Source organism: Dryobates pubescens, chromosome 11, assembly GCF_014839835.1.
Source record: "Dryobates pubescens isolate bDryPub1 chromosome 11, bDryPub1.pri, whole genome shotgun sequence".
Classification (NCBI taxonomy): domain Eukaryota; kingdom Metazoa; phylum Chordata; class Aves; order Piciformes; family Picidae; genus Dryobates; species Dryobates pubescens.
The window spans coordinates 8,295,750-8,310,372 of record NC_071622.1 but is presented as its reverse complement, the minus strand read 5'-3'; the positions used below and the strand labels follow the sequence as shown (position 1 = coordinate 8,310,372).

The 14,623-nt window shown below is 56.2% G+C and overlaps 1 protein-coding gene across 2 annotated transcripts in view; it reads right to left on the bottom strand.

Annotated features, from left to right (window-relative positions):
• Nucleotides 1-277: 277 nt before the first annotated feature.
• ERI3 (ERI1 exoribonuclease family member 3) overlaps nucleotides 278-14,623 on the bottom strand; it is a 138,647-nt gene continuing 124,301 nt past the window's right edge. For both annotated transcript variants that reach the window (XM_054165542.1, XM_054165543.1), the window contains exon 8: nucleotides 278-1,880. In XM_054165542.1, the coding sequence (XP_054021517.1) occupies nucleotides 1,798-1,880 (83 nt within the window). In that variant the 3' untranslated portion in view covers nucleotides 278-1,797. The remainder of the gene's footprint in view (nucleotides 1,881-14,623) is intronic.

Here is a 14,623-nt window from a genome sequence, read left to right as displayed (position 1 = left end):
GCTGGTGGCATCCTTGGGAGCCATCCTGAAGTACAAACAAATCCAAGGTGCTGGGGGAGCCTGCTGGGCTCACCTGAAGTGTCCATTCTGGAGAGCGTGCCAGTGCTCCCAGGGGCAGGGAGCCTGGGCCTCCCTTGCAGAGGCAGGCGGCTTGCCTTTTTTGGAGGGTCACAGACATGCTGGGGCATCATACCCCAGGGCGGGCAGCCCTGCTGGTGGGGTACCCTGCGCTCACGTACCCAGGTGCCACCCCCCACCTCTGCCCCCTGTACGCACTCACACATGCATGGGCACAGCCTGGGCTCCTTTACCCCCAAACTTTATTCATGTGGCACATTTACAGCAAGGATTGGAATAACTAGACAATGAAAATGCTGGGTTTGCATTATCGGTTGGTTTAACTGGAACACCACACACCATGCAGTCATGTACCGCCAAGTTCAGTGCCTGTATTGCCCTTCTGGCTGCCGTCACCGGCTTCGCTCCAGGCCATGCACGCACAGGCCCAGGGCTGCAGCCTCCCTGCAGGTCAGTGCCCGGACAAGGGCTCCATTCAGCAGGGCCCCGGGGCTGGGTGACACTGGGGGCATGTGTGCCCTCAGCCTGCCCTACGGCTGCCTCCCAACCACCCTGGCCAGCCGGGAGCCCACCCAGCCAGAGGGGATGTGCTCGGCAACTCTCTCAGGCAACAAGCCAGCTGCTGCTGAGCATCTGCAGGGACCTGTGAAGGGGCACAGCATGGCCCGCAGGGATCGTGGGCACGTGGGGGGGGGGCTGAGCCTCAGCTTGGGAACCAAGGGAGACTGGACTGGATCGGAGTGGGGCAGGGTCAGGGGTGCGGGGCAATTTGCAGCTCCCCTGCTCGAGTACCTGTGGGCTGGGGGCCAGCGCATGCTGGCACGTCCACTGCCGGCAACGGACGTGGTGCTGCGGCGGGACTGTCCCGGTGGAGCTAGAATCGGTTGGCAGGGCCGGGGCAGGACTGGGCATCCCACCCGGTCCCACAAGAGGCACGAGCAGATGGGACGGGACGGGGCTCTGCGTGGATGCTGTCACCTCCCTCCTGCTGCCCGTCCTCCCGCCGGGCCCCTGCCCCACTGAAGGGAGCCCTCCGGGGCCCTGCAGCCCACAGCGGGGCTGCCAGGGGCTCTGCAGCGGAGAATACAGGCACTTCACCTTGAACATAAAGAGACGGATCGCGTTTGTCACATACAGGAGTCAGAGAGGGGTTAGTGTTGACTCAAAAAGGGGAAAAGGCGCTCAGGGGAGAGGCGGGGGGGCTGGCGGGGAGGGTGAGGGCCCTCTCGACACTGCTGAGCCTCCTTGAGCGCTACCCGGGTGCGGGCACTCGCTGCAGCAGCCGATGAGGCCTGAAAACAAAACCAGAGAAAAGAAAGAAGGGAAGGCGGGGACGGCCCATGCCAGGGAGGAAGGAGATGGGGGATGCTCTGGCTACAGGGCGGGAGAGGGAGGACGGGGCGGGATATGGAGGGAGGGACGGAAATCGGGAGCCAAAGAAAAAGAACAAACTACGAGTCTAAAATGTGGTGCAAGCGCCCTACGCGGCTGTCCGCTAGCATGGCATAATGTCCGGAGCAGCCCAGAGAGGGAGTCACATCAGGTCTACACAGATTTGCCTTCCCATATATACAACCTCTACTGGAGTTAACAGCTGAAATTGAGATTTTTTGTGTCGGTTCCTCTGGCCTCGGTTGCCGTTTTTTTAATGCTGGAGCCCGTCCTCCCCGCCTCGCCGGCGCCGGGCGCATGCAGCCCTTGCCTGGCTTGCCTTGGGGATCAAAAGGGTTTGGAGGTCTGCTTGAAGATGAAGCCTCTATGGGCCAGTGTCTTCATGATGTTGGCGATGTTCTTACAGTCATCTGCGGAGAGAGCACAGGTGCCAGGTTAGAGCCACGATCCAATCAGGGGCCGCCAGATCGAGTTCCAAGTCCCATGCTGGGGCTGTGCCTGGAGCGCTGTGGTTTCCTGTGTCCCCCCCGAAGATGGGTGTGTACAGCTCTCGGCACAGCCCTTGTGTCCCCACCAGCCCAGACATTCTGTCCCAAGTGCTTTGCAGTGCTGTGGGGCAATGCAGCTCCCCAGCTTCCTGCCACTGCCCACCTGCATCCCAGTCTAGCTGCACTGGGACAGAGCCCTGGCCAAGATCTGGATTGCCTGAGGCAGCAGCATTGCACAGGCTCTTGGCCAGTGGCTGCTTCCCTGCAAGTTGCTGTCAGTCACTCCAGCCTCTTCTTCCAGCATGCCTGTCCCTTGATGGCAGTGGCCAGCAAAGGGGCTGGCCCTGCACTGAGATGAGGATCGTAGATGATACCAGAGCTGCCCTCCTCCGAAGAGCAGCGTCCTCTCCTTCTCCTCACCCTCCTCAGGCAGGGGCTGCTTGGCACCTAGCTTGGTCTGCTCACTGCTTTGATCTGGGGTCATTTTCAGTGCTGTCCCATGCCTGCTGCCCCCGGACTGACAAGCTGGCTGGGCTGGCAAGCCACAGCTGTCCCTGATGCTGGGCTGGGGTAGAAGCAGGTGCTGGGGGCCAGCTGGCAGCACCGAAGCCGCCAGAGTGAGCAGTGGAGAGGCAGCCAGCCGGGGCGGGGGAAGGCTCTGGCTGGTGTTATTTACCTGGGACTAAACTCAGGCACCATTTGCTAAAATAGAAGCCGGGCTTAAATTGATTCCTGGTGTCTATATTTCATGTTGAAAATTGGCTTGTAAATCCATGTTTTGATCTATGAGGGCCGTCTCCTTAAGAAAAAGCAAGAGTAAATGTGTAATTTCTCCCTTGACAGCACACGGCACAGAGGCGATCCTTCTTCCCGCTCCCCTCCGTTTCGGGACAGCTCCACTCGTTCCGATTACCACTCTTTCTTCCTCGCCCCACGCCTTGATGTCTCCATTTCATTACCGCCCGCCCATTTATCAAGCTGTTACCGTAAGGGTGACTTTGCCCACTTGCATGTGGCAGCGGGGCCCGGCTGACACGGAGAGAGGGTGCCCCGGGAAGCGGGGGGGCGCAGGCAGGGCCCCTCTCTCCCCGCCACCGCTGGATGGATGTTGTGGTGGAGGGAAGGCTGCATCATTACTGATGTGTAAATGATAAAGAAGCCTCCACATCCATCTCCCAACTGTAAATCCAGGGAGTGCTTTATAATCAAGCTACAGCGATAATAATGTGAAATTAGGTCTCTCTATCAACGGGAGGAGGCCTTTTAATCACGGCTTAAAGGGTGCAAACGCTGTTTATCATAATTGAACTGTATCCGGGCTAATTGTGGCCATATTTCACTGTCTAGGAGACAGCAGGCTGCCTGCTGACAGTGCCGCGTGCCGGATTGAGGGCCCCGTGCAGGCGGGCAGCGCTGCCCTGCTGCCAGGCGCCTGCCCACGGGGATGGGGCTGCCAGGCCACCTTGCCTCTCCCTGCCAGAACAGCAGCCCTACCCAGCTCTGCTGTGCCTGGTGACCCTGTGGCAAAGCCACCCCCCCAAACCCCCTCACGGTGTCAGATGGCAGTGCAGGGGGCTTTTCCTGCATGCAGTGACCTGGGGGACTGCTCTTGAGTTGACAGGGACCTTCCTGGCTGATGCCTGGCCATGGGAGAGGTAGCGTCCCTGTTACCATGTGCCTCCTGAGTGCCTCCCCACAGCCCTTCTCATGGCACTCCTTTTTCCTGCTAGTGTACCAGGCCAGGGAAAGGAGGCATGAGGACAGCCTGATGAAGGAGAGGTGTCTCCAGCATCAGCAGCTGCTGCTAGAGCAGAAATGAGCCCATCTTCCTATGCACCTGTCCTCTCTGCTCAGCAAGATAGCATTGGTATCTCTGGAAGGGCCCAGGTGATTACAGGTGTCCTGGTTGGCCAAACCACAGCACCAGCTCCCCAGTGCCACTTGTTCCTGCTCAAGAGAGCCCCTCACCATCCTTGGGACCCCCCTGCTCCATGCATCTCACCCCACAGCCAGCTGAGCTCCAAGAAAACAGCACCAGACCTGCCCCTGGAGCCAGCTTCCAGTAGAACCTAATGGAAACAGTGGCTCAAAAGCTGCATAAAACCAAGGCAAGGGGAGTGCAACCATCTGCAGCCAAAGTACCCCACCCCCAGGCCTGGCTTGGTCCCCCAGGAAGCATTTCCCTAGGTCAGGGTGGGCCACCAGGATTTGGGTTATTACTCCACAGTTCTAAAAGGGGAACTGGGCAGAGACCTGGGGAGTGGCAAAACTGGCAGCAAAACCCCATGGCACCTCCTGGGACCCCTGAAATGATCCCCAGCGAGCCCCTATAGTACCACCAGCTGCTTCCTGGTCTCCATCAGCCGTGTGGATGTACTCTTGTGACAGGTGCCAGCACTGGGAGCTGCTGAGGGTTCCGGGCTGCTGCCCTGCAAAGCCAGTGGAATCTCAGCAGGTCAGTGCCCCCGAGACACACCTGCATCCTCCTCACTATCCCGCACGATGCCATAGCCCCCCGGCGGCAGGGGCGCCAAGCTCATCGTCAGTCATTTAGTGAGCCTCATTCCAAATCAGCACTAAGGTAAACATGCTTATTACAATTATCCATGTAAAAAAACACACCCCACAACCCAACAACAGCAGAACAACTTTCTAATATGCAATTACAGCCATCTATTGATTTTACAATGTAATCCGCTGCGATTGATTTAATAACACAATTATAGGCTGGCTCTCGGGATATTAGAGTGGGAGATTTTCATAAACTCCAAAGCAAAAAACTAAGCGGCTTTTAAAACAACAGAGTCAGATGGCTGTTTGGGGAATTATTAGCAATATGAAATCCTCTAAATCTGGCCCTCGTTACCTTGTGAAGGGAATTGCTATTACGGAGATGGCAACTGATGGCCTCAGAGCACGCTCGGGGTTGCTTTGCTGCTCCTCTGGCGCCTAAGCCACCGCAAGGGTGACCACGGGGCCGGGGGGTGCGCGGGGTCTGGGGCACGTGGTGGGGGCACGTGCAGCCTTTGCCCACCCTGTGCCCCCCCACCCCCCGCTATTCTCGGCGGCCACTTGGCTGTGGCAAGGCTGCCCTGGCACCCAGGCTGGCACCCGCTGACCCCAGATCATCAGGGTGGTCCTGCCTGGGGCCATGGAGGCCGGCAAGGAGCAGAGCTCCCGCTGCAGCGCAGGCGGCGTGCCCCCGGCCCCGGCCGCCTCCCGGGGCCGTTGCGGCGCCCGCGGGTGTCCCCGAGCCCAGGGTCGTGCGGCCGTGACGACGGCAGCTCCGTGGGTGCGGCACAGGCGCGCCGGCACGGCCCCGCTCTCCTTGCGCTCGCTCCCTCAATGAATTCCTGACTTTATGGGCACATTTTTCTTGTCAAGCTGACAGGGTTGCTAAGTGGATTTCTCCCTGATATGCGGACGGATTATCACATTACTCCAATGTCCTACACAAACATATTACTTTATATTCAATAGCCCTAATGAATATAAACGGCTCTTTCTTTTTTGGGGGTGGGGGGTAATCTATAGATTTTTAATGAGAGCACTATTAACTCCCTCCTCTTTAAAACAGACTTAGGTGCAGCCTCTGAGTAGAAAATCAATGGTGTTATTGTAGGAATATTGTATATTGATATTGTAATAATAAGATGCAATTGATTTAGGGGTGTTGTGCGGTGTGTGTGAAAGGGGTCAGCTTGGGGTTACTCTGCCTCCTGCAAACCCAGCGGCACTGCTGCCCTGCCTCCTGCCCCTCGCCTTGTCCTGCCATTTCCAAGCATTGCTTCACATCCCCCATGGTGGCCCCGGGATGGCCAGGATCGGGATGAGATTGTTCTGAGCTGCTGGGTCCCAGCTGTCTCTGGGACCCTCCTCAGCCAGGACAGCAGTGCAGTGGGGGGTGATGTGCCATCTCAACCTCCTGAGCTTCCCTGCTGAGCTTCAGCCCTTCCACCCAGCATCTTAGATTAGTCCACTGCCCCACCTCTAACACTCATGGCCCAGCCCTCTCTGCACCTTTCCAAACTCTCAGCCATGGTCACTGCCAAGGACAGTGGCACATGCATGAGCACGGGGTGATAGGATCTGTCTTCTAGCAAGGTAGGACTGGAGTTTGCTGCTGCTCAGCTTCACTGACTGGCCCTGTCCGTGGAGGGGGGACAGATGTTCCCACTGTGCTCCCCTGCTGGGATAGAGGCAGAAAGCCCCCAGCTCACAGTGCTGCAAAGCAGCAGCAGAATGAGCTCAAGGATTTTGGCAGCAAGAGTCTGGCACACAGCCTGGGCACAATGCTGCCATGTCATGGGAATGGGATGCCAGGAGGAGTGATGCTCAGTTGAGGAGTGCATCACCTCCACACCCACCTCAGCCACTAGGAGAAGGGAAGGGGCCATGTCCTCATGCATGCCATCCTGCCAGGAGTTTCCCCACTTCTCACACCTTCCTGCATCCCCAAAGGAGCGGATCCTCTGAGTGCTACCAACACAGGGACTCGGAGGGCTGAGCACTGCTATGACCGTGTGTGCTGTGCTGAGATGCCAGTGGTGCAAGGAGCGAGCTCTTTCCCAACCCAGTGGCTGCCCAGGCAGACTGCAAGTGTCCTGGGGAGCACGGGGCCCCCCTCAATGTGCTCATTTGAAGGCAGCCCTGCCGCACCTGTGCTGTGGCCGGGAAGACGGATCACCCCCGGCCTGAGCTGAGCAGGTCCATATTTAAACTGTCCCCATGCTTTATGGGCTGTACAAGAACTGATGCTCGGGCGACGCGGGGCCATTTGTCAATGTTCTAATGGCAGATTACTGTTAATGAATAATATCACTGCTGCCTTTGTATAACAGCTCCCTGCAACGCGGAAATGGCCGCCCGGCCGCTGCTGCCCTTCGTCTCCCTGCTGCTGGCCCTGCTGGGTGACAGTAGGTTAGCCTTGTGACCAATGGGAACTGTGCAGTCCCCATGCAGCCTGACACTGCTGCGGTGCTGTGTCCACCAAAGCACACTGTGCTACTCCCGCTGAGTGGACATGTCCCCAGCAGGGGACAGAGCCATCATGGGCAAGGAGTGACACTGTTTGCCAGGCAAGCAGAGCCAGGTTCCCGTGGCTGCTCAACCAGGGACCAGGAGGAGGCTACGTCTAGTCAGCATCCAGACCCACCATGACATACTGGCTGAGGTGGGGCCACCAGGATGCCCGGATGCGGTGGTGACAAGGAGCCGTCAGAGCCCGGAGTTCACAGCCCAAAGGTATCTTGTGGGGACACTGGGGATGGTCCTGCCAGCCCGCTCCCAAATGAATGGCCTCATAATCCTGCACGCGGGGCGAGGGGCTCTGAGTGCCCCGCACAGCCAGCAGGTAGATTAGGTGGAGCTGACAGTGACACGCAGAATATTAAGAATAACTTACCTCATTATCTGCAATTACGTTACTGCCACACACCTCATTTCTTCACCAAGAAAAGAAAATTAGTTTTATATTGACTTCATCCCAGTGCCTCCTCTGCCTGCCCCACCATGAAAAGCCTGCATGGGCTCTGAAGGGGGTCTGGACAGAATTAATACTCACAGTATCACAGTATAACTAAGGTTGGAAGACACCCCAAGGATCATCAAGTCCAACCTGTCTCGACAGACCTCACGACTAGACCATGGCACCAAGTGCCACGTCCAGTCTCCTCTTGAACACCTCCCACCTCATCCACCTCCCACCTGTTGCTGTCCCTGTCCTGGAGGGACAGGAAGCTTGTCCCACCCCTAGCACACTGGGGTCAGCGAGGCCTCCAAATCCGTCTCACCCTCGCAAGGATGCTGGAGCAGGGAGGGCCTGTCTCTGGCAGAGGGGATAGCAGCTAGGGCTGAGGCCTCTTGCATGATCCCACGTCGCTCCTGGAGCCCACAAGCCTGAAGGACACCAGCAGCGGTGGGCTGAAAGGTGGCAGAGGGTGTGCTGAGCCCTTGCTTTGTCTGCCAGCCCTGTGCCCATCCCTACCCATCCAGCAGCCTGGCGGGCAGCCCTGGGCAAACGAAGCGAGCGCTGCCATCACCCCGCTGCCGGCTGCGGCCCCCCGGCTGGCCAGGAGGGAAGGGGAGCGGCACGTGCGGCAACACAGGGGGAAAAAAGCCAATTTCATCTTTATTAGAAGGAGATTTCTCTTTTAGTAATAAGCACACTTCAAATAATTAGCGTGTTTTACGTAATAATGAAATTATGGAAATGCAGGCCACTTATTCAAACAAGTCACCATTACCATATTTTTAAATATTAGACTTAATTAGAGTTTATCACTTCTGAGAAGTACGAGGAGTGGAGGGTTTTTTTCCCTTCACAAAAAAAATCCTCATAAAGTGTTTATTAAGAGCGGGTAAGAAGGGGATAATGATCTGTTTGGAAATTAAGGCAATCAAACATTTAATGCTCTGCACTCCTGTAGGCAAAAGCATTCAAATGAGTCAATTATACATCCATTATCCAGGCACGATTAAACAAGGCAGGATGGGGAATTTGTCCTCCGCGTCATGCGATTGTCGCGAGGACTTATGTCCACTTAAAGGCAGCTAATAAAACACCGAACTTGGGGAAGAAGAGGAAGGGAGGACCGAGAAAAAGGGAAGAGAAGGGAAGAGAGGCGGCGGGTCAGCGGGACCGCGGAGGGGCGAGGGTGGGAGGTGGGTAGGGATGGAGCCGTGTCTGCATCCCAGCCCTCCATAAATCAAAGTAATTAAGTTAACATGAAAATCAACTTCACCATCCCATTAAATTACAGCATTTGCATATTGGGACTCAAATGAAGTAGGTAGAGGGCGAGGGGGGGTGGGAGGAGAGGAGGGAGTAGGGGAGGGTCAGGGGAGAAGGATGGGGGGGGATGTGCACCAAAAAGGGAGCCATTTATTACGGTGAATAACTAATTTCAGAATTTATAGCGCTGGATTTTCGTTCCTGTGCCATTTATATTACAGAAGGAAATTAAGGGGCGGGCAGGAGGCTGGCTGGACATCTTTCTGCGTTATTGCTTGTCTGCCATTTGCAAATCATTATTAATTGTGGCCCGTGTCGCTGGTGCAGCAGGGCAGGGTGCCTGGACAGCCGGAGCAGACACACATATCTCTTCATCAGGACCCCAGCCGCTAGCCCTGGAGAGCCAATTACCCCTCCCTGATTGGTATCAGATAAGGAGGGAATTTTTACAAATTAGGGAATAAATAGAATTTCCACACGTGGAGCAGGGAGGGCTTGAGAGGCAGTAATGAAAAACGATACATCACCATCAACCAGACAACCCTATTCATACGCCGATGCATTACGCTCACTACTCATAATCCCGCCGGGTGACAGACAGCCGCCCAGCCGGCCCAGCCGAGCCGGAGGGGAGCGCATCCTGCCGGCCAGCCCGCTCCGGAGCACAGCCTCCGGACACCAGCAGCCCAGGAAGGTCTCCTCTCTGCTGACTGTGTGTCACAGCCTCTGCCATGGCCTTGCTGATGGCACACCGCCTGCTTGGCATCACCCAGCTGTGTGAGCAGTGGGGACAGACCTCCTAGCAGGGGAGACACTGCGAGGGAGCCACCCTGCTCTGCTGCCCACAGGAGCGCAGCCCAGCAGGACAAGCCTCCAAACTTGGTCCTGAGTTTGACCCCTCTGGGCCCCTCAATTTAAGAAGGGCACAGAGACACTTGAATGTGTCCAGAGAAGGGCAACGATGCTGGGGAGAGGCCTCGAGCACAAGCCCCATGAGGAGAGGCTGAGGGAGCTGGGGTTGTTTAGCCTGGAGAAGAGGAGGCTAAGCGGAGACCTTATTACTGTCTACAACTACCTGAAAGGAGGTTGTAGCCAGGTGGAGGTTGGTCTCTTCTCCCAGGCAACTAGCACCAGAACAAGAGGACACACTCTCAAACTGTGCCAGGGGAAGTTTAGGCTCAAGGTGAGGAGAAAGTTCTTCACAGAGAGAGTTGTTAGCCATTGGAATGGGCTGCTCAGGGAGGTGGTGGAGTCACCGTCCCTGGAGGTGCTCAAGAGGGGCTTGGACGTGGCACTTGGTGCCATGGTTTAGTAGTCATGAGGTTTTGGGTGACAGGTTGGACTTGATGATCTTTGAGGTCTTTTCCAACCTTACTGATGTTATGAGTCTATGACATTAAAGTCAGCAGCTGGGCACTCAGCTGCACCCCAGTCTCTCACCCAAATTCAGCATCCCTGCAGGTAAAGCACATCTTCCTCAGAATTATCCAGCCCAAACCATGCCCTCAAGAAACTCCCCTTGGTGGCTCGTGGCAGTATCCTACTATTACAAGATCCCTTCCAAACTTCCAGTGAGGATTTGCCATTTTGTACTATTCAGCCCCCAAATCAGCCCTGTGACTCTCAGCTCCACTACTCAGCCAGCCCTGGGTCTCCCCAATTAGTGGGGAGTCCTGTGTCACCTTGTGAGTGGTGTTAGGACCTGAAGATGGGAAGCATGGCTCTGCTCCACTGGGAACAGGCTTGGGTTGGGACACCTCTATCCCTCTGTGAGTCTGTCGCTGAAGCAGCCTCAATGCCAGCCCTCACCCAGGACAGCTCCTGTGTGCCCTCAATTAAGGCAGCTGCCTGTGGCAGCACAGTCCTTCACCCTGGGCTGTGATGGAGCTGGATGACCCTGAGGACAGAGGTGGCACACAGCTAACAAGGTCCTAGTGCATGGCCAGCCTTGGAAAGAGCAAACCCTGGAAGTGCAGGGATGCCGCTGGGATTCAAGTGCCCAGTTCACACCACAGTCCCCAGTGCTGGAGCTGCACACCCCCGTGCCCGTGACTAGCTCTCCCTGATGACAGGCACGTCACCAAACAACATGCTCAGCTGGAGATCAATCTTGCCTGTAAGTCAGGCAGCCTTTAATGTATTCTGTATACAATGTTGCTCCACCGCAGGCTCCCTGCAATTTAAACCCTACACTGTCCTGTATTATTTAACTCCCCCCAGTGTTTTACAGCTCGCCTGAAAGTCACCGTGCCAAACAAAGTCATGGTGGGGCACCGGCTAGGCGCAGGATGCCCCTTGCTCCAGGGCTGGTATGGGACCCCTGGCTTGGCTTAGGGACAAGGTGACGGTGACAAACTCTTGCAGAGGTCGGTGGCTCACGACAGCCCTCTCCAGGGCTCGTGGGCAAGAAGGGGAATGGAATGAGAGCCACCCAGCACTGGTGCCTCCTTCAAGGAGCAAAGGATGGTGGGGGCAGTAAGGAGAGGGCAGTAGGGCTCCTGCCTGCTGCAGCTGGGGTGACTGGGGAGATCCAGCTCGACTTGGGGATGGGGCAGGGCAGAGCCCCTCCAGGAGGCTGCATGGCAGCAGCAGACAGGCCCTGAGAGGAAGGGAGAGGTCCTAGTGCAAAACTGGGGCAAGGGCTAGGCTGGTAGCTGGTGTGGCTGCCCCAAGCAGTTCACCTAGCGTTTGTCTTTGGCTGTGCGGCTGGATGGAAAGAGTCAGTGATGTAGAGCTGGATATCCTCCACAGGGAAGGTTAAAACCTCTGTTCAGTGTAAAGTTGCCATATCTAAGCACTTATGATCATGATATTTATGGCTAGTTTATTCCAGGCTGTTAAAGGCAGCAGTAGTTATCCACAGATAAAGGGAATTTGGCTCCCCTGACACCTTTTCTTCCCTGTGGCAAAGGCATGCCTGGCCAGAGCCAAGCGCTCGTGGTCTGTAACTCACCCGATGGTCCCTGACAGAGCCAGTGCTGGGGCCAGGCACGTGGATGCTCGGCAGGTCAGGGATCTGCTTCTGCTGTGTGGCAGCTGTAGGGACAGATGTGCAAGATGCCATCTCCCTGCCACTGACTGATGCTGTTGGGGGCCAGGAGGTCCCCAGGCCGCAGGGAGCAATTCACTCTACCTTCTTGCTGCTCCCCAGCACCAGTGGAGTTGTCCCTGCCTCTTGTATCCATGCATGCTGCCATGTCCTGCTCTGATGGAGCATTTATTTAGGGCAGCAGAACACCAAATGCTTTGGGGTTTTTCAGGGCCTTTCGAACCCAGGAAGCCCCGTGACACCACCCAGCCATCAGCTATGCTCCATGTCCAGCTCCTGACACCCAGTCCCACCGGTGGGACTGGGACTCTAATTAGGGAGAAATTCCAAGGGAGAAATGGGAGAGTTTATAAAGCTGAGTTTCTCCTGCCTGTGAGTGACACGAGATGTCAGAGAAAGGAAATAAAGGCAAGGATGCAATTCTAGCGCTGCTGAGAGTGTGTGGTGAGTCCTAATGGAAAGTTCTCCTGCTCTTTCAAGCTTGGTCAGATGGCCTAGTTACTGCTTTAAAAGGACCCAGAATCAAACTGCAGCGCCGCACTCGAAGCCTTCAAATAAAGCGAGCTGCGTTTCTGCAGGTCCAGCGAGGCAGAGGCAGGCGATTACACAGAGAAGGGCAGGTCTCTTTATCTTGGAGGGAGACCTACCTATTTTTAAACATTAGCTCCAAATCAGCAGCTCACCTCTTTGTCTCTCACAAACCCTCTCTCGCCTTCTGGAGGAGAGATCAAACGTCAGCCCTGTTGCCATTGTTTCTCTCCCAGCGAGATGGATGCGGGACTGTAATCTTCCCACAAAGCCGCATGCTTCAAAGGCATCGAAAGTGCTTATTAAAAGTCCTAGGAAACTAATTTAATAACATCCCAATGGGCTGGAAAAATCAGCACCAGCAGCTCAAAATATGACCTGGTGAAGGAGATGGGCCCCCGCTGGACATGACTCCATCTGCGGGCAGCTGCTTGCGGGGCTGGGGCGCTTTGGCACACAGAGCTGCCCTGCTCCCTGCAGTGTGACTGCCCTGGCACTGCCTGCTCCTCTTCCAGGGACACAGCTGTGCAAGCAGGAGCATAGGCCTCTGCCCTGATGGCACCGCCACTGCAGTTCGTGTAGGACTGTGTCTCCACCAAGGGCTTTGCCGGGCCAGAGACAACACTGCACAACGGGGAAGGAGTCTGTCCATCCACCTCAGTTGCATGGCTTGGCTTCCCTTGTCAGCCAAAACGCCCTGCACTCTCCCCGAGGCAGGATATCAAGCTTGCCTGTGAAACATGAGAAGTATCAGGGAGCCTTTGCTGGCGATCTCAGCAGCTGGTGGAGCAGCAGCAGCTTTGTGTGACGCTCACCCTGACTGTCGGGCTGATGAGAGGCAAACACACTCCATACCTGGTGCAGACAGGGATGTTGGCCAGACTTGCAAAGCCACGTCAGGGGCCCATGTGCTACGTGTGAGGCAGACCTGTACCCTGCCCACTGGCTGGGCTAGCACATGTGCCTGCCCACCACCACCTATGTGCAGCAGGCACATGCTCCCAGCAGCAGCACGAGGGCTGCGCTCCCTTGCATCCCCAAGCTGGTCTCTGCTCCCAGCCTGTGCCAAGCAATCTGTGGGACCCTGGGGCTGCGTCCTGTCCAGTGCAGGCTTCTGTGGAAGGGGGCAGGGGATGGGAATTAACACTCCAGCCTCTGTCTCATCCTGCCCATTAGTGAGGCTGTTTTACTCCGGATCATTAAATATGTATATCTTATTACACGCCTTGTTACAGTATTGAGCTCTATTGACTGATAATAAATTCCAAGCATCATCCTGGTCATAAATTTATCTGGAGATGATGAAGACTCAATAATCTAGTCATGCAGATAATATGATAGGGCCTTAAAAAAGATCATTACATTATATGCCAAAATTAAAAGTGAAATACACTTTATTAACACTGTTTCCACACTTGGGGCCATTACTTGTTATATCCCCTCCTGCCCTTCCACCCATCTGCACACTGTCCCTTGGGTGACCCAGGAAAGGCAAGATGAGGCAGAGCTGGCACAGGGGAGTGGCAGTGGGCACTGATTGTCACACTGGGAAATTCCAGCATGACCTCAAGAGTGCAGGGCCCTGCCTGATACAGCACTGCTGCCCTGCCCACTGGGCACTGACAGTCTCCAAATGTCTCAACAAACTCTGGTAGCCAATGTTGCTGGCTGCCTGCCAGCAGCCTTCAGCCAGCCCTGGCCATAGCCATCAGGACTAAGGGCACCCTTGTCCCCAATCTCCAGAAGGAAAAAATTACACTCTACAGCTTCAGGTCTCCTGAGAAAACTGCCCACTCATTGGGGTTAACCTAACAGCTCACACTTGACTACACCTCTCCTGCACGCTCTGGCACGCTGCAGAGCCAGGACGGTGTCCCAGCTTGTGCCTGGATGCACTGCCAAGGAGCAGAAAAGGGGATGTGGCTGCAGCAGGTGTCCCCTCCAAGAAAGGAAGGTTCCTGGCAGGCTCCAGTGCCCAGTGCCAGTCTCAAGAAGCCACCCCTCAGTGGGATGGTGGGGACTGGGCAGCTCACAGCCGCCCTCACCAGGAACCAGAGCTGAGCCCCCTCCTCCCACCAGCCCCTCAAAGCCATTCCTCAAATTTAATCAGAAGGTCACAGACATTTAAACTCCCCTGATGAGGGCAGGCACTCGTGTCCCCGCTGCCTGGCGCGGCCAGCCTGGCCACGCTCCCGCCCGTGGATCAATGGCACGTGGCAAGTGTGAAGTGCCCCCCCCAGCCCCCGTCCCTCTGCCACCTTTCTCTCCAGACACGCAAGGTGACGAGCACCGGGGGGCCCGCGGATCGATGCCGCAACACGGATCGGCTGCCGGGAAAAACCAATCGTGGATCAG